At 38.6% G+C, this 20,784-nt stretch overlaps 1 protein-coding gene across 14 annotated transcripts in view; it reads left to right on the top strand.

Moving 5' to 3' along the window:
- The window catches only part of Lrmda (leucine rich melanocyte differentiation associated), a 994,383-nt gene that overhangs the window by 794,102 nt on the left and 179,497 nt on the right, over positions 1-20,784 (top strand). For all 14 annotated transcript variants that reach the window (XR_013435025.1, XR_013435024.1, XM_078039755.1 and 11 more), the window contains one exon: positions 11,613-11,706. Coding sequence is in view for 12 of the 14 variants with exons in the window: in XM_078039755.1 (XP_077895881.1) it covers positions 11,613-11,706 (94 nt within the window). In the remaining 2 variants the exon portion in view is untranslated. The remainder of the gene's footprint in view (positions 1-11,612; positions 11,707-20,784) is intronic.

Here is a 20,784-nt window from a genome sequence, read left to right as displayed (position 1 = left end):
AGATATTCTTATACTTATTCCAAATTAAAATGGCCTCCTAAATTGTTCTAAGTTCATCACTGCAAATAACAAGCTTTGCAGAAGAGGCACAGTTGGAGAGTTAGTGGGGGTAGATGACCTGGTCCCCAAACCTCAAGCAGGGCCAGCCATGGTGTGAACACAGTAGTGTTCTGCCACCTGTTGGCTCTGCTTACACATAACAGGGTATTGATGTCCCTCACAGCAGTGCAGTAACCCTCTCTGACCCCTGTCCCAGTTCATCACCCCCAAGAGAAAAGAAGAGGCCTCTGAGAATTCCAGGCCTCCCGACTTTCCCATCATTCATTGCCTTGGCCACATGTTTCTTCTGCTAATGTTAAAAATTTATGGCTGAGCACATTAAGGGCAGTGCGAGTCTTTCCCTTCTTCTGGATTATTTCAGTGTTTCCTGTCATAAGGAAATCCAAGAAGACATGTCCTCCGTGGATTGTGTGTGACAGTATCTGCTTATATCTCAGGAATCTGAGGCATGATGGATAAACTGTCAGTTTTGAAGGATGATGTTTTCTCCATATTTCCATTATGAACCAGGCTGTCATCTCCTAATAAATTTCTTGCATTGGTATCAATTTATTTTTACAAGCAGAGGGTCTGATGTATTTGGGAAAGGCAATGACAGCAGATCTGGCCCAGCTTGACAGAGCTGGCTTCACCTCATTTTGGAAAACTACTTTGGTTCCAAGGACAGAACTTGACCTGCAGCCCTTTAGAATAAAAAAAAAAAAAAAATGCTGTGAGAGGAAGAGAGACACATGAGGCAAGTTCCTTCTTTTAAGCCAAAATAAATCAAGCCTCTAGGACTACCATGACATAATATTATTTCTAAGACAGTCCTACAAATCCAGATGAGAAACGCCATATGTAGCTCTTTACTGAAGACACAATCACACAGTGAATCTGCATGAATCCTGATTATGACAGGGTTACAGATATCACCACTTTTGCTCTCCGAAGGATCTTAGTGCTCTTGTGCTCAACAAGTGATAAGCGAAGTCCATACATGTCATAAACACTTAATTACAAAGTGTGTGCATGTCCGTGCTGTAGTTTTTCTCTGAATGGTGGGAAGCTATACAGCTTGAGTCTACATCCTGAAAAATTCAAAGTCTAACTGAAGAGAGAAAGTGCTATACAAAATTAGACCAAAGTACAAAGAAAAATCATATGCACTGTTTAATGACCACTGGTTAAGACCGTTGTTTCTTATTTTATTTAACCTTGACCTTCATTGGGAAGAGAAGAAATAGAGCATCTCAGTAGTGAAGTCAGTGGCCACTGGCTGCACATTGCCTGAATTCGTGGCCCAATTGTGCCATGTACCAGTGTCCCGAGAACCTAAGTGAGATCTGTCAGATTTCTTAAATTTACCAACCCTCTGTTTCCCCATCTACGAAACCAAATTGGGGACTATAACTTCTTTGTGGTGTTGTTGTGAGGATTGAATAAATTAGTGCTTGGAAATTGGTTAATACAGTCCAAGGTCCAAGGTAAACTCTCATTGAGGGTTAGCTAACTTCAGCCACCCTCCTCCTCCCAACTCCTATTATCATTACATTTTACAGCCAAAAAAAGGTGAGGCTTTAAGAATCTAAGTCTATAGCCCATCACACAGCCAGAGGGCCCCTGCTGCAGATCTTGGTCAGTAAGGCATCAGAGTAGAGAAGAGGGAGGACCAAGTTCAAGTTGTGGACAAGGAAGCCTAGGGAGTTTTTCTTACCATGCTCTCTATTCCTGGCCCTTTTCTCCATGGCTCCAAACATGTGTCACATGTTACTTGACCAGGGTCATATGTAGTGGTGTAAGTGTGCTGGTAAATATTTGGCAGTCAGGGCCTGGGGACGGGGAGAATATGCATACATAATATTAGCACATAAATTTATTGTAATTTTTATTCTATAAAGAATATGTAGAATAGAATTGACAAAAGTCAAATATATAATACTGTATTATAACGTCTATACCACCATTTAATTCTTGAAGCTACTTTAAATTTTTTTTTATTCTAATTAGTTATACATGACAGTAGGATGCATTTAGACCCATCACACATAAATGGAGTATAACTTCTCATTCTTCTGGTTGTACACATGTTGTATTACACAGGTCATGTATCATATATGCACAAAGAGTAATAATGTTCAATTCATTTACTATCATTCCTACCCCCTATACCCTCATCCCTGCCTTCACTACCCTCTGTCTAATCCAGAGTACCTCTATTCCCACCTCCCTTATTGTAAATTAACATCTCTAGATCAGAGAAAACACTTGGCTTTTGTTTCTTTGGTATTAGCTTATTTTGCTTAGCATGATATTCTCTAGTTTCATCCATTTACCAGCAAATGCCATAATTTCATTCTTCTTTAAGGCCGGGTAATATTCCATTGTGCATATGTCCCACAATTTCTTTATTCATTCACCAGTTGAAGGGCACCCAGGTTGGTTTCATAGTTTAGCTATTATGAATTGAGCGGCTATAAACATTGATGTGGCTACATCACTGTAGTATGCTTACAGCTACTACAGTGACTTTGGCCAAACTCTTCAACTTATATCTGTAGTTACAGTATAATTGATGAATAAATGTAATTCTAACAGCAATTCAGGTTGATATTTTTTCCTTTATCTTAATGAGTACATCAGAGCTTCACTTTTTTGTCAATACTACAAACAACTGCTTCAGTCAGCTAATAATAGTTTTTGAGTACTGGAAAAATATTTTCTCAATTTTTCTGTGCTATTCACAATTAATGGCTATAGATACAACATCCTATTCAGCTAAGTCTGCATCATTAATATTTTTTTCATTACTATTTTTAATTTTTTTTTTTTGCTTTGTGGTGTTGGAGATTAGATCCAGGGCCTCATGCATGCTAGGTAAGCAATCTACCACTGAGCTACAACCTGAAGTCCTTCATTCATTTACTTATCTGTTTAATCTTGGACAAGTTCTCACTGAGTTGCCCAGGCTGCCTTGAACTTGTGGTCCTCCTGCATAGCTGGTATTACATACAGGCTTGCACTGGCCAGGCTTCTCCATTACTTTCTTAAGTACAGGAAATAAACAAACCAATAAATCAAGACCTAATTATTGTATAATCTTCCAATTTCTGCTGCAGATACTCCCACAGTGACTGATGTGAAGCTACCACAGTGATATCAATGAAGTGTTGGGGAGAGAGAGTATATCATTTTATAGTATTTCCACCATATAGGTACCAAAGACTCAAAGCATAAATAATAGTGAATTTTTGTGAAAGAACTAGTGATAAGTTTTTGTGTATGTTATTTTGCTTTTAACATAATTTATTCAATTCTGAGCATATACAGCTTAATTTTAAGTGGTGTCTGTGTTTAAAAACTGGCTTACAAAATTCCTGAAAAGTTAATCGTTGGATATTTTGAGCAATTACATGTTGATTCTAGCACATTCCAGTTATATGAACCCCCAAACCAAGGATATCAAAAGCATTTATGTCTACATTACATAGCTCATTATTTTATTTATTAATAAATAGGTGGACAGTTTTGTTATATACCAGAACACAAAACACATTGAATCTTAACATGAATGGAATCATATCTCTCTACAAACATATTGCCTTCCTTTATATGGATACTAAATAAATCCATATGAGTTTTCTTTGCTGGGTTTATTTGAGCATCATATTTATTGTAGGAAGGTTGGAATTCAAGCTATGAAATCAAATTGTGTCATTCTGAATTCCAAATTTTTCACATACTTGGTGCTGTTGGATAAGTTATATAACCTCTCTCTAAATCTCAGTCATCTTATCTGTGAAATGGTAATTGTAACGGTACTTGCATTATAAGATCATTGAGAGGGCTAAATGAGGCAGTGTATGTCAAATGCCTGCATGTTAATTAATGCTCAAGAAATGTGATGCACACATGCAGATTGCTTGGAGGTTATAATATATTACATTCTGATTATGTTCTATGTTTGAACATATTATCCAAACTAAATCCTCAGTGGAAATTAATTAGCAGCAATATTGATTCGTGCTTCATCATACATCTTTGGATAAAGATGATTGTTTCTAGCTGGGCACGGTGGCGCACGTCTGTTAATCCTAGCAGCTAGGGAGGCTGAGGGTAGAGGATCCCAAGTTCAAAGCCAGACTCAGTAACTTAGCAAGGTCCTAAACAACTTAGCAAGATCCTATTTCAGAATTAAAAACTGAAAAAAAAAAAATTAAGTGAGCATGTGGCTCAGTGGTTAAGCACTGCTGAGTTTAATCCCTGGTTTGTGTGTGCGTGTGTGTGTGCGTGTGTGTGTATATATATATCAATCTCCTACACACATGAGATTGTTTCTGAATGGAGTGTTCTGCCTTTATTAAAATCACCTGTGTAATTGTAGATTTCTTCTTATTGACAGACTTTTCCCATTACTTTCAGAAGTTGCTTTGCTAGATGCTATTAGGTATTCACTGTTAATTTAGGATTTAGCCCCTAAAATCTTGAAGTCTACAGTTCTGATGAGGGACCAGAGGAGCCCAGCTGACAGTATTGTGAGGCAGAGTAGAGTAATGCCAGGAGAGGGCAATTATGAGATCCTGGGGGCTCTGGTGCAGAGAGGACGGGGCGCTGGGGAAGCACCTTGGGCTTCAGGGTCAGGCTGACTTGGTCTCTATTCACAGAGTTTTAGAACTGAGAACATCTCTTATACATTAGAAAACCATTAGCACTTAGCACACATTCAGGAGACACTAACTCCAGTCTCCTACTTTGTCTCCTTTCTTTCCTGTTTCCTTTTCTTTTCTCCTTGCCTCCTAGTGTTCCTCTCTCCTTCCAACTCTCCTCAGCTTCTGATGAGAGAGACTGGAGAGGTCCTTGAGGGAAAGTGTGTTGTTTCCTATCAGCCCTGTTATATAAGTACAATTTTAATGTTTAATATTTTAAATTGTAAGAAGCAGGGACATACTACATGAAGTTAAAAAAAAAAAACCTAATCTAACATTCCTATCAAACATCTTTTTATCTTTGTTTAACTTCAGTGCATTGCAAATTTTATATGATTAAAAAATCACAATAATGTATTTTTAATATTTACTGTGTTCACTTAAAATTATGAAAGAAACAGTTTTGCACATTTTTTTCTTGCCTTCATAGTTATAGTTTTATTTGTTTACCTAAGAAAATTTGATAATTACGTAATGTCCAATATAGAGACTCTTTTAATTTTTTTTCCTGTTATATAAGTATCTGCTAAGTACGTTTTGGAAGCTGCTGCCCAGGATGTAGTTCTTTTACTTCTCTCACAGCACACGATTGATTGAGTAATAGCCCACCGAATGCCCAAACCACAATCTTTCTTTCCTTTTTCCTTTCCTGTTTCGTTTCCTTCCTCCTCATCTTTCTTCCTGTCTCCTGGCCTTACATAAATATTTGTGAACTACTAACTCTGAGCTGGTTGCCCATTTGGGCACTGGAAGAGTTGGGTCTCCTGTAGATCAGACAAAAACAAATGAAAAACTTCAGGCTGTTGCCTTCAAAAGGCTTTCTTATGCCAGACAGGCCTTTGGCACAGCCTGCTGCATCTCTGACTGACTTCTGACTTCTCTTCCTCTTCACCGTCCTCAATCAGCTTAACCTATGGAGTCCCAAGTTTTCAATTCTATGTAAGAGGATGGATTAAACATTCAGCTTGGACTGGGCTCTTCCTTTTGCTCTCCTGGGCCTCTTGGTTATGAATTTACCCTCATTTCTACTTTGCCTCTTTCCCCCTCCCAATTTCTTGGCTTCTGTCCCTGGACAAGATGTCTGTTCCTGCTTCCAAGTCTGTCTGTCATTCCCAGCCCAATCTATCTGCCATTGGCACTTTCCATCTTGCTTCACACTCAAGGCCTGGAGCCTTCATCTGTGAGCTGGGCAGTAAGCCTCAGCCCTCAGGCTGGCTCTTAGCTTCCCTCACCCAATCCTGCAGGCGAGTCTTTATCCTCCTATTCTGAAAAAGTTGGCTCATTGCTTTAGGTTGAATTAGAATAATGAGCGTATCGTTTTATCTTTGACTTTAAAATGTTTTATTCCTTCCATCATCAAGCATTGACTTCCTTTCCCTCTTTCTGGTAGTAGTTGGGTGTGAGTGTTAATAGTAGAGTTTATTTCAGAAAGTTCACGTAGTCAGTTTAGAAAACTCTCCACTAGTGTGGATGAGAAACAAGTAAGAGCATGATTACTGTGACAGGTGTTCAGGTGTCATAACCAGGGGCAGGGGCAATGTTCTGTGTGAATTCAGAGGATGAGACTCATTCAGAAGATGAGGTTGGTGACTCTTCATAACAATTATTGATTCTGGTGTGACTTTTTTTTTTTTTGATGCCATCAAGAATGCAGCCAAGGTCCTTCTTTTATTTTTCATGATATTTTTCAGCATGAGGTCGGGCATTTAGTAGGTGGTTACTAAATACTTGATAAATAATGAGTGATGCTTTTCCTTATGAGAGAAAAATAAATGTTTTTAGAAGAGTCAGCTTTATACCATGGTTTCAGGGAATGAATTGTGATGAAAAGTGAAGATTGCTTTTACTTGAAAGAGGCTGACAAATTTCCCAGACCCGGGATCACTTTATGCGGCATATGATTTAAGGGTGAGTGAGCGTGCCAAAGCGCTCCACTTGAGCTGAGTGATGGGGAATGAGTTGTGGAGCTGTGGTCTTAGATGGTATTTTGTGAAAAATAGTGGGAGATTTATGGCTATTAAACAACTTTGTAGCTGCCCCCTTCTTGTTTTGAAGCCTGCCAAATCTCTCCTCCCATGGTCTATATCATATTCCTTCAGCACATCCATGATGTCCACACAACATCCTCTGGACTGCAGTTTTCATTGTGTGCACCCGTTTGGAAGGGCTGGGAAGGGCTTGGAATTGCATGCATTTATCTGAAGACATTTGTTTTCTGTAATCGCCGGTGACATGCTCACTTTGCAAGTCTCTCTTGGAGCATCCTGTGTTTTCACAGAATCCTTCCCAGTGAGGTTGCCAAAAGTTCTCCCGTCCTTCCTGCATTATGGAAATTGCAGAGTGCAGTCTATTAGGGACTATTACTATTATTGATGTGAGACTAAAGAAAGTATTAGTAACTCTTCAATTCAGTGTATATCTTCCACTGTGAACAGGAGAAGAATGAAGACGATGTCAGTACGCCTTGACAGATCTTCAGCAGGAGGGCTTGTGAGGCAGGTGGGCTACTTCAAGCCTGGCACCGAGGGGACACACATTTACCATCCTCAGCTTTGTTCCATCTTATATGTCACAATCAGCAGCTCAAGGAGAAGCGGAAATTGGGTATTTCGTCTAAAAAAATCCAACCAGAGATCCCAATCATAGATCAGTCTATGTTAGGCAACTACTAGACAATGGTTGGAGGAACTATGCTGTCAGTATGGGTTCGTGTTACCATAGGAATGCATGCATCCGAGGAAAAATGGAGTTATTGTGTTTTCAAATTTCATATTTCAAGGAATTTTGAAAACACAGGGAAGATTAAAAATTATGAGCTCTGAAGTATAAGCTAAAGCAATGGGCACATTGTGAACAAAACTCAAGAAAGATGAGAAAAACTTGCTGTGGAAGAAGATCTAGGTGAAGGTCATCTAGGTAATGGTATCTGGTACCTGGGGAAGTAGTAATGTCATCTTAATACAAAGAGACTTCTCTTCATGCTGTTAAATTAAATGAAAAACTTAATAGAGTTTTTTTTTTAAAATGAACACACGTAGCCACCATATCAAATTTGTAGTTTCTAACATTTTGATGTATTGTTTCAAGAATATTCTTTAAATGAATAAAACCAGAAACCATCATATATAGAAATAAAACTCCTTCACATCCCATTAGCCCCAGTCCTGTTACCCTGCCCAATCGTTTACATGAATTTAGTGTCTATGTTTTATAATTTTGGGATGTTTTCATACATGTACAAAATCAAAGAACTTCGTATTTACATAAATAATATTATACTGAATTTATTATTTGGAAACTTGAAATTATGTAAGATATACTTGATAAATAATGACTGATGCTTTTTTTACTCTTTATAAATTTTGCATTTTTACTCTTTATAAATTTTAGACCTCTTCAAAATGAGATTATATATTTCAATATAGATATATCAAGTTATTGCTCTTAAGTGGTAAATATTATTCTGCCATATGAATATACAACATTTTATCTATCCTTTTTCCTTATTGACATTTAAGTTATTTCCACTTTTTTTCCCTGGTACCAATGATGCTTCAGTAAACATTATAAACTTGCAGACCCTGTGTGAACTTTTCCATAGTGTATGTTAAGTGGAATCAGTGCACCAATTTTCAGTTTTATTAGATGCAGCTAAACTACCCTCCAAAGTAGTGAACCAGGGTACATTCCTACTGGCAAGGGATGAGAGGGACAGTTTCATTTTATTTCATTCTCACTAGCACTTGTTATTATGGGACTTAAAACTTGGCCAATAGGATCAGTGTAAAAACTGTATCCTGTTTTAATTCTCATTGCCTTCAGTGCTGGCAAATTTGATCAAATTCTATGTTTATTATCTGGTCAGGTTTTCTCTTCTTTGAAATCCCTGACATTTCCTTTGTCCATTTTTTTTCCTATTTTTATTGGCTTAGGGACATTCTTTATGTATCCTGGATACTAGTATTTTACTGTAGATGTGGCAAATATCTTCTAACAGGAGATAAAAGTAAAATGTAAAAATACAAATCCCTGCCAGTAGGCAGTTAGGAAAATTGGCAAGGATTCAAAGATTTGAGAACCTTTATAGTCCTGAAGATTCAGAGCTGCCCAAATTTTCTTATTCCCATTTTAGGCATCTCTTCTTAGTCCAGGTAAAAGAAAACATCATGTCAATTTTTCTACTTATGTTTTTATTATCTCAATATACTGTGGGTATACTGCTTCGGTTGCAAAGTCAACTCTTTATGCTTTGGCAGACAGTGTGCAAATTTAAGACACGTTCTTGTCCACTTCTTTCATATGATAATTTTGCCTTTTTGAATCGTGCTTCTAAGCATAAGATTCAGAAAACCAGTGTGAACATCACTATTGAAATGAGTGAATAGGATTCATTTTGATAGAAGCCAGGTCAAAGAGTTGGTGGTCGGAACTGATTTGTAGTTGTTTTTCTAAACATTGAGTCATGAAAGTTCCACCAGAAAGCATCGCTTGCAGAATTATTCTTTTCCTGAATTCTTTTCCATGACTTGAGCTTATAAATGGACACTAAGCCGAAGAGGAATGAAGTGCTGGGCATAGAATGATGACCACACAACCCAAGCCACACCATTTCTGACCTGTTGACAATTGGAAATAAAACTAAATAGCTCTTTTTTTTTTTTCCTCTTGGTCACAGAATTCTAATGTTTTGCACAGTCCAAGGTATTTATTTAGAGGTAGGATTTCCTCCACTAATTTTAGGAAAAGCTGTCATCAAGTTGTCAACAGCCCACATAGAGATTAAAAGTATTAAAGAATACCATAAAAGAGCAACTTAAAACTTATTTTGGATATTAGGATTTTTTTTTCTTTTCAATAATGAGGTAGAACATGCACAAAAAGTTAGAGCCTGTTATAGAGGAAGTATGTATATCTAGGTAAGGATAGTCTCCATTCCAGGACCCCATATATCCTGCCCCAAGCATTAAATAAGTATCGTAGTACTTAGAGCACTGTCATTGTATTTCATTAATCATGTTGCAATTACAGAAGGTCTGGAATCCCAAAGAGACAAATGGTGATTATAGTATTTTAACTTTAATTTTAATCCCATTTCTGACCCTTTCACATTCTTGCAACACCCTAAATGTCTAGTGATGTAGTATATAACAAATCTTATGCACTTTTTAAAAACATTATTGTTGGTAACTGAGCTTTTGCCTTTCTGGATCCAACATCCTTGGATCAAGCTTTAAACACCATATATTTGCCTTATATTTGTCTTTGAGCTGGTGTGAAGAAATGTTGCCTAAAGCTGTTCCTACCCAGGGACATAGCTTCTGGTTTCACTCCATTCAGAACTCTTTCTATAAGTCTCTACTGAAAGCTGCTTAATCAAACATCTCAAATGTCAGAAATGAAGTTTAAAGGATTTTTCTAGCAAGTAGGTATAATCTCCTACTTAGTTTTGATTCCCATAATGTAGGTAATCTCTTTGGAGAAAAGACCTGCTTCTTGCAGGGCAAATATATCCCATAGAATGCATTTCCTATTCCGGAAAGGAAAAGATAGCATTAATGAAATTTACTTTTTCATGGAGCTTGGAAAGGTTGTAAGCTTAGGATTTTGATTCTAGCAGATGTTCTTTTTTGGATATTAAGGGGAAAAAAAAGTCGCATTTGATTTTGAAATCTCAGTTAAGAGTTGCAATGGTTGTTGGTTGTTATAGGCAGCTATATTCTGAAGGTGACACACTGGTCATCTGAAGTATATGACAGCCAATCCCACAGTAACTGTCTTCATACTTTAACCCACAAGGATGTGGCGTTCAAAAGGGAGAGAGTTATTAGTCAGGACCATACTATATCAGTTCTATGGTCAAGGAGCTATTATATACAATACAAAGCATCATCCAAGATGCACTTCAGGTCCTTTTCCTTTAGGCTTTAGAATAACAATATTTTGCTGATAACTATTATATAAGTTGAACATCCCTAACCCCCAAATTCAAAATCAAACACATTTCCAAATCCAAAACTTTTTTTTAGTACTGACATGACATCACAAGTTGAAAATTCCACACCTGACCTCCGGTGATAAGTCGCAGTCAAAATGTAGGCATATTTAAAATGTTGTATAAAATTATCTTCAATGTGTGCATAGGGTATATAGGAAACAAATGAATTATGTATTCCGACTTGGATCTCATTGCCAACATATCTCATTGTATATATACAAATACTCAAAAATATCTGAAAAAATCAGAAATCCAAAATGTTCTAGTCCAAAGCATTTTGGATAGGTTATGCTGAACCTATATCCCAAACCCAGGTCTCAGATGGATTTTTCAGTGCTGTCATCAAACTTAGCCAGAAGCCAAGTTGCACAGCCTGTAACAATTTATGTCCTTCCCTATGGTGATTTCATGCTGCAGAGTTTTATATCTTCCACTTCCTCTGCCTCCATGCCACGGGGCCATGTATACCAGCCCTGCTTTTCCTCGTCCACCCTGGGGGCAAACTTAGCCTCTGCACTGGTTTCCATAGAAATCTGCTCACCGACTGCACTTGCTTTGTGGGAATTCCTGGGAGAAGACCTGTGATAAAAAGATATAAGTCTACTGTTTCCTGCCTTCAGCCTCTCCTTTTCCTCCTCTTCCTCCTTTCAGTTCATCCCAGCCTCTTGTCATGGTGACATTTCACCAGTGCTGAGGCCCTCCAAGCTTTGTACCCTACCCTATGCTTACAGAATTGTATGTCAACAAAGACCACTCTTGCTTCCTAAGAAGAGTCTCTGTGGATAAATTCAGATCCCAAGGGACATGTTTGGTCAACAAGGGGATTTCGCATGGGATGTTGCTTCCTATTGACATTTATTTTTATCATGCAGGCTTCCAGTGGGGACTTTGCTGCCTCTGCCTCTCCTGAGATGCACCACTACACACCCCTGCCTTCTGCTTCCAGAGAACTCACCAGTCACAGAGGTGGGACCTCAATTTTTTATTGCTTTCAGAGGTTGTGGGGAGGGACACTTGGCCTTGAGGTGCTCTGGGCTCTTGGCACTTCAGGAGGAACACAGTGCTTTTCAAGTCCTTGATGGGAAAACCACACCTGTCAAACTGAATGATTTTAAACCATATTTACCAGAATTTAGTAGCAGTCTACTGGGGAGACATATAAATATCCACAGTATAAGTTTGTGATTTTTTTTTTTACTTCACATAAAGAGATTATAGTATTTAAAAATTACCCAGGAGATCATTACTTCCAGCACTAGCAAAAGAGGGAAATTGGGAAACACATTAATATTTGTAAAAAAAAAAAAATTCATTGTTTGCTAATTCAGTAGTTGAAATCTATAATTTCAAAATAGATAAATTCTCTGTTATAGCCCAAAGGAATTTAAATTTTTAAATTTACCTGGTAAAAATAATGGAGAGAATCCAGGCTGGGGTTGTAGCCAGTGGTAAAGTGCTTGCCTGGCATGGGTGAGGCACTGGGTTCGATTCTCAGCACCACATATAAATAAATAAATGAATATATCCATCGACATCTAAAAAATATATATATTTTAAAAATAATGGTGAGAATCTATGTGTAGTTTTTACTGAATTCTCTAATGCCCAAAACATTAATTTGGTGTACCCAGTTCTTCCAAAGCCATAATTCATATTGCCATCGGTAGAGTCTTAGGTTTCAAAAGCAGACAGAATACTGACTTAGAATATCGTTTGCAAATGCCTTATCCCTAAACTGGAAGTTTGGGCCAAAGACCGTGTCATTGCCTAAGCTGAGAATGGTAAGGATAAGACAAGACCATGCAATGTAACTCAATTACTTCATTTTATCCTGGTAATGATTAGAGCTGTGTTTCCTAATAATGAATCTGTCTCCTGAGGGTAAGTAAGAAGAAGCTTAGATTGAGAGCAGCACAGACTTTAAATGTTGTTTCCTCAGGCAGGAAATTCCCTTCTACAGAATGGGACACTGAATAAGGACTGTCCCAACTTTGTCATCCTAGCTACAGTGCATGGGTGGATAGGAGAATAGGCTGTGGGGATGCTTAGAAAGTGGTGGACCTAGCCCTTGAGATGTCTCATGGGCCCTCTGCACTGTGATGTTAATATTCCATTGAAAAACTACCAGAAAGATGAAGAGAATAATGTAGGATTCCAGGCGTGGACTATTTGGGGTCTGAGCATTTGTAAAACTTCTCTATATTTACATAAACTTTGGTTCAATTAGAGTTCAGTTGTGATTTGCTTTATTATGTGACAGTTTTGTGCAAATCACTTTTGCTCAAAGTCAAGTGCGAGAAGCAGCTCCTAATGTGCTGCGTTCTGAGGAGCATTGTTGTTCTTTCTCACTGAATGTCCTTAGGAAGGTCTTTTATTCCTGTACAGACTGCTATGTGGGAATTCCTCTAAGCAAATAATATTATGGAGAATGAGTAATAAATTAACCCTCAAATTAGCATTTTATCCTCTTAAGTTTATTCACTAGTTTCTTGTAGGTGGTTAAAGGTAATTTTACTCCATCACCTATATAGGAACTTGTATAGGAACTTTCATGGGAACTGAAGTCTGAGACCTCAAGCCCCCTTGCAAAAGTGTATCTGGCATGAAATTGAGATTTCACAATGAAACATGTGATCAGATGAATGATAATCATTAGCAATAGGACAAGCATCATCTGTCATTTTATTAGTAATATGAGAAATCTGAGCCTCAAAGAAATAGAATAGAAGACCATAGTTTTGAAGGTATTTTGAGTAAAACTCATATAATGAAAAAATACCTCTTGAAGTAATTAGAATGTGAATTGATGCTCTCAGATGACATCAGAGCCCAATATCAATGGGAAAAAATGTAAAAATATTATTTAAAGATGTCAACAGTAGACATCTCTGTGGTACTGAGGAATATCTCTCTATATTTAACACACCCGTTGCCTGGTGAAGAGAGCACCAAAGAAACTCACTGAGTCTGGTTTATGGTTGGACTCATCTCTCTAGTACATTTCATCTTGGCATGAATCAAACACCAACAAATGAGGAAAGCCAGTAATTTTTTTTTTTTTTTTTTTGGGGCAATCACAGTGAAAAACTACTTAATGCCAGGTTGTTTTTTATATTTAAGGAAACTATTTTAAATTACTGACTATACAAATTAGCCAACTATTTGGGTGCCATTTATTCCTACCTTGTTGACATCCTACAAACACTTAGGCAGAGAAGGTCTTTCACAGGGTGGAGGCTAATTGCATCAATCCCCCAGGTTAAGTCCTCCTCGATGTCTGAAACTAGATCTATAAAATCCCAATGGGAACGTCTATTTGAAAATAATTTTTGATTCACCTAGTTCCCAATCTCTTTTCCTTCCGCGCCAACAACTACAAAACTGTAGTTCATGTGCAAATTGCTATTTTTCTATACACATGGCATTTTCCCTTGTCCTTTGATGTAACTTCCAATGTCGAATATGATAGGCCCAAGATTCATGTCCTAAGGACTGTAGATTCAAATGCAAAAGAAGACCAGGCCTAGAATAATGATCAGCAAGCAGGAGGCTCCGTTTTTTCCATTTGTATCTTACAGACACTCCATACATCATAGGCACAGTCATGTGCAGCACTCTCTGGTTCCTACATGAAACTTTTCCTGATCTGAGCTTTATTGGTTTTTCTCCTTCTTGAGATTACTCATAATATTTGTTTCTACCTCCTTGAAGCAATTGTTCCCATTCTGCTTTGTAGGAAGGGTTGGGGTTTGTATGTCTTAAACTCCTCATAGGTGGAAGCCCCTGAGAAGCAGTACTAAGTCTAACTTTTCTTCCCATCATTGTTGAGGTGTCAGTTTAGATGTCACAGCTCCAAGGGATACTCTTCTGATCCCACCTTATACATTAACATTATATCAGTCTTTCTTATCCAGGGACCAGGCTTCCTAGATAAACTATAAGCTTTTAAGAGTAATGGAGAAGATTCTGTTTGCTCACAGCTGTATCTGCATTGTATGACATAAGTTCTGCTATTTACTCTGAGCTCAATATATATATATTTTTTCTATGGTTGGGATAAGGGCTCTCCAAAGAAGGATGTGTTAAAGGCCTAGTCCTTAATCCATGCCATGGGACCTGGTGGAATCTTTAAAAGGTAAGGTCTACTGGGAGGTCTTCAAGTCATTGAGAACATGCCCTTGAAGGGATATTGGAACCCTAGCCTCTCCTCTTCCTCTGTTTCACTTCTGGTCATGAGGTTGGAGCTTTCTCTGCTGTGTGCTCCCACCATGACATGCTGTCTCATCACAGTCCCCAAAGCAACAAGTCAGCTCAACTAGGGGCTAAAATTACCACAACTATCAGCTAAAATATACCTTTTCTCTTTATAACTTGTTTTTTCTCTGGTATTTATTATGGTAACAGAAAGGGGATTAACACAATATTTGTTCAGTAAAAAAAAAATACAGTCATAGAAACCCAGCAGAAGAGTCTGAATCTTAGATACCTCTATGAGGCAACTTGATTGCATGTTAAAAAAAAAAAAAAAAAAAGCCCCATCTTCTTTAAGGGTGGGCACAATAAATGGAAGAGCCAGCCTCTTATATTTCACTTGACAACTCTGTTGCTTTCAGAAACTCAAATTTGCAAGGATGGGAGTCATTTCTACTGATTCATTCCCAGAGAACAGATAGCCACAAAGCATAATTTCCAAGTAGATGATTATTATAATGTTGTAGCTTTTTCAACTTTGGTGTTTTTGTGGTATAAAATAGGATAAAGCAATGGATGCTTTGAAGAAGGGGCTGGACTCTCATAAAGCTGTAGCTAATGGTGCACACATGGATTTAGAATGGTTTACCTGAAATCTCTCTGGGAATGCTGGTCCAGGCTTGAGTATCTCCTTTGGAGGGTAGAAGACATGGAGTTGTGTCAGAGATCTCTGTTGTAACCTAGTGGCAATTTATATATAATATCCTCAGTGGATGTCATGCTATAAAGAATATTGACATATTTGTTGGAGAAATGTCTGTTTCACATAAATATGTTATGTGGACAGGAGATAGCCCTATCATGCCAGACACTGCCACTCTGTTTAACTGCTGTAAGTAGAATTCACATTTATGGATCATTGTGTCTTTGGAGGAAACATTTTTATTTAGAGATTAGATCATATCATTCTTAAGATACCCTTAAAAATAGGGAGGGCAAATACTATGTTCCCATTGAACAGAAGAATACACCAAGAACTGCTGGGCGTCATCAAAGCCACTCAGCAATAGAGACAAGGGGCTAAAATAAATTCAAGTCTGTGTCCTTGATTCCTAGGTCACCCCTGACATTCATCACACAGGATATATGAATCAAGGCAGTTGGGGATAACTGTGGCATTGTGCTAGAGTGAAAGGAAAAAAACCAATTGGAGAGGCAAAACTTGGAAATGTCTATTGCTAGGGGTGAATTTCTAAAGACGGTACTAAGGCTGCCCAGAGGTGGGGCATCCTCACCAGTACCCAGGCCAGTGATTCTCAAGAGCTTGCTAGAAAGTCTCACTGGCACTCAGGAAGCACCCGGAAATCTCCCACTGACTTTCTCCAGCTGAAGCATCTGTGCCAGGGGTTTACTCTCCGGGGGTCACTTGGAAATGGCTTTACACATAGCAACTGTCCACACATGGCTCTGCCCACTCCTTCTATCCAGATTTCTAAATCCTCCCCCAGTGCCTATTTTTGGAGGACTCTAACTAGGGAATCCTTGTAGTTTCTAGTTCCTCCTCTGGGCTTTGGAAAGACCCTGGAGAGGAATGGTGGTGATGTTCTAACAAACAGCCTGCTAGTACACCTACCACAACCCCACCTCACCAACAGTTAACCACACCGAAGATCCCACGTCAGTTTTTCTGCTTTCACATTTTGAAAATTGATTCCAAGCCTCGTGAATATCCCTGGATTTCTTTTTTTGATGCTTATATGGTCTTAAAGATGTGCCGTGATTCGTTTGCCATATTAAGTGTCCGACTTGCTATGTACAAAAGAAAGCAAACACAAAATGAAGAGGAAATCTGCTGTGAAAACCTTCTTGGAGATGATAACTATCCTTCTCTGATCAGCATTGGCAATCTTGCCCTTATTTTTATTGACATAGTTGTTGGATGTTCATCTTCTCCAACCAGCAGCTTGGTCTATTTGTGTTTGAAATTGATTGCTGGAACTGCCACAGAATAATTTACACAGCAACTTATCATAATTAGTTATCATTTGCAGTTTCCTTAATGCAAGTTGCATTTTATGCTTAGCAATTGATTTTTCTGTATATCTCCATGAAGCAGCTCAATGTGTGCCATCCAAAAAGAAAAAAAAAAGAAAGAAAGAAAGAAAAAAGAAAAACTGTGGGCGTTTTTCATTTTTATCTTTTAAAAACATTTTAGGCTGAGATATCATAAAATACATTTTTATAGAAACCAGGAATAGAGTGTTTCCGCTTCAACTGATTAAATCAGTCCAACTGAAATGAATAAGAGGAAAATTAAATGGATGCTTTGGCGATGTGGCACGTGAACAAAGATGTTTGGGATGGGGTGATGTTGGCCCAGGAAAGCATCATGCCAACAGGCCAGAGTATTTTCAGGAGGGTTCAAAAGGGGGCTGATTGAGGACTAAACTGTTCACCACATTTTGTGGGGGGCTTCTGGGGTTTGAAGGCAATCTGTCTGTATCAGCCAAAGCTGCTTATTTTTTTCTATTGCTACCATCTTTCCATGTCAACCCACAGGGAATGTGAAAGCTAAGTACCTTGATCATTATGAACAGAATCTATACAGGCCAGTAGTGAAGCCTTAATAAAAATAGATGCATGTATTCAGGCTAGCTTGAGAACTCAGCTCCAAGGAGTCTTTCTGCCTACTGCCTGTTGGTTCTTGTTGACCATCTAAAAACGGAATAATAAACCATCTGATGGTTCTGGTGACTTTGCCAGGTAGATCTCACCTAAGATCAGACTTTAAGGTAACCTGTTTACATATTTCCTCTGCCCTTGAAATATTTCAGTTTGTCTTTCAAGCCACCAAACATCGGATGAATTTTCAAAACACTGGCAGTGACATTGAGCATGTGTGAGGACTTGAGTTTAATCCTTAGCCAAAAAAAAAAAAAAGGCACTGATTTTTTTTGAAGTTTCATAAAATTATGATTGAACCACGATCCAACTTCCCCCACCCCCATGGAAAGGAAACCGAAAATTGATAAATAACAACAAAACAGGGAAAGAGGAAAAGCAGAACTCTCTGCCACAAGGACACCTTCCGGAGGGGTAGCGACTTGTCCTGTCAGATAGAATCCTGGCTTTGACCGGGCTGCTCCTTCATTGCCACAGCTTTGCCCTGGCTGCACAGGAGAAGGGTGTTTTGGTTTCCTATGCAGAACTATTATTAGCACTTTCTAATTATGTAAAATGATTTCCTCTGATGACATGTTCAGTGGAACCCATTACTTCAGTTTTCTTTCCTTCATAATGCTTTTATGGGCTTATAATCTTGGTGGAATTCTCAGATGCTGAGAGATGCTAGTTTCCTTTATTTAATCGAGGTGACTAGTGATTTGGCAGGAGTGGTTGACAGGTTTATTTTATCTGCGTGGCAGTGGGAAGTCTATTTGCAGTGTGTGTGCTCCGTTCCCAAGTAAAAGGACTTTACTAAGTGCTGAATAAATTGTGTGTGCTTTCCTTTGATTCTAGAGTTTGCTGAAATGGTTTAAAAACTCTAGTCTGGGTCATCAAATTCATCTCCTTGCTATTTTGCAGGGTCAATAGCTTCACTGCACACAGAGCTGGGCTGGGTGGATTGGAATGGAGGGCAGTGTAGATTAAAACTTCCGCATGTATATAGATAGATGTGCATGTGTGCGCTCGCTGCCTGGGAGGGCGGCAGTGATGGAAGAGCAAGCCAAGTGGAATCTGAAGATGGATGAATCTGCTAGACTATTACCAAGACTGGCATGGACTTCAGCCAGGAACTTTAAGCAACCTCCTTTAAGCATCTGAAATCCATAGGGGTCCATTTCCTATCCTTTTTCTCCAAGGATGATTTTTCATTTGCAGTCTTTGGGCCTTTTTTTTTTTTTTTTTTTTTGCCTATTCTTTGGGCAGAACTGTGATATGTTCATAGATACAGGAGGGGCTACCCATTTTGTTCTTTTGTCCTAGAAGTCAAGCAAGGAGAGAGAAAAGGGATTCCAGTTCTCCCCAGCCCCCTAACAGTAGCAAACTATAATACTATAAAATGAGAAGTCAGAAAGATAACCTTTCCCTCAAAAGACCATCGTGTAGAAAATGGAGGTAAAAATGTGCTCTGTCTTAAAAAAAAAAAAAAAAAAAAAAAAAAAAAAAAAAAAGACCTAGAATTTACAGGGTGAAGGACTCTAAATGTGCCAGTCTTTCTTAAGGTCATTCATGGGGATATGGTGAAGTATGACTCCTGATATTATGTGGATTCCTATGAGTACAGTGGTTTTGGGGTTGTCCCTTCGTGTCTTTGTTTAGTGTCTACTGTACATGCCACGTACGTTAGGATTTGTAGAGAATTTAAAAAATGGTATCATCCCTGTCACCCAGTAATATATGATTTCATTAAGAAGACCCCAAACTGGAACGAATGCCAATTAAACAAGATATTGTATAATTAAGAGTTATATTTCTTGTTAAAAAACATAAGTGCTGTAAATGTTTAGGAAAGATGGGGATCTTTGAAGGTGGAAAGAACCAGGATTGGTTGTTTAGAAGATGTTAGTGTTGATCTTTGAGGAACATACAGGGCAAGAGTAGCTAGAGGGCAAAAGAAGGGAGTTCTCAAAAACAGAAATGGAGAAGAAGCATTCCAGAAGGAAGGCGAAACACAACTGGTGAGAAAGGATCACAGTTTTGAAAAACTCATCAATAAATTTTCTTATGCAAGGTGCTTTCATACTGTGGCAGGCCCCGAACAGGCGAGGGGCCTATATATAATTTAAAATTTTGCTATAGGATTATTAATCTGCAGACAGTACATTGGAAAAGTTGGACAGATGAAAAACCTGAACTCCAACAGTCTACCACAGGATAGTACTGAAGGGAGTTTGTTCTAATTCTAATTTAGATTTCTTCATAACCAGGCTATGTACCCATAGACTGTGATGCCCCCAATGAGCAGGTTTCTAGCAATGGTGACTTAAGAAACAACTCGGTAACTGATGGGGTAGATAGAGGGGGCCAGAATATTGCCAGTGGAGCTGGAGTTGGGGCCACATAAAGGGGCCGCTGTGAAATTGTCACATTATTCAAAGTCTCTCGGATGTTAGCTTTTGAAATCAGAAAGTAGAACCCAGGATCAGTGAGGATAATGTTGACAAAATCCAGGCTTCAGCTCCTAGAGTGGCTTTGCCGGCTGGGGCACAGAGAAAAAGGGAAGGTGTCTGAGAAATCTTCTGTAGCAAATACAATAGACCAAATGACTGATTATATTTTGGGGTAGAGAGAAAAGGAACCAGAAAGTTGCACAGAAGCCAGAAGGGTGTGTGGGTGGCTGTGGTCTCTGTGCTGTTCCCCCTCTGGTGGCTGCTCCCCCATTGCAGGATTCTCCCTGGCCTCTCATGCGTAAGCTGTGATCTGGCCTGTTAAATTGAAGAGCAGTAGAGTTAATTCAGTGGAGTTTGTGGCCACAGGAAGAAACATATAATAAGCAGACAGAGCAGCCACAAAAATTTGTTCTCATTCTGGTCTTTGGCTTCAAGATGAGCTCCATTCTTTTTAAAAACTAGTAAGTGCCCAGGGTGTTTTATTCCTCAGTCTTGAGCTTCTGGAAGGAGAGCTACTGGAAGCGGATGCTTTGGATCTAGATTGTTCTGCCCAGAGACAGCTCTACCCAATAGAAACTTCCCAGCCCCAGTTCTTGTAGTGCATGTTGTTTCCTGTCTCTTGGAAAAAAACGTTACCCCCTGCCCGGGGTTTTTCCTCATGTAGTGATTTTTACAACCTTTTTTTGGAACAAATAAACAAACATCTGGAATCATGTGGTACATTTAATTAAAAAGTTTG

Source organism: Ictidomys tridecemlineatus, chromosome 1 (genome assembly GCF_052094955.1).
Source record: "Ictidomys tridecemlineatus isolate mIctTri1 chromosome 1, mIctTri1.hap1, whole genome shotgun sequence".
NCBI classification, from domain to species: domain Eukaryota; kingdom Metazoa; phylum Chordata; class Mammalia; order Rodentia; family Sciuridae; genus Ictidomys; species Ictidomys tridecemlineatus.
The sequence above is the reverse complement of the archived record's forward strand: the minus strand, read 5'-3'. Positions and strand labels throughout refer to the sequence as shown.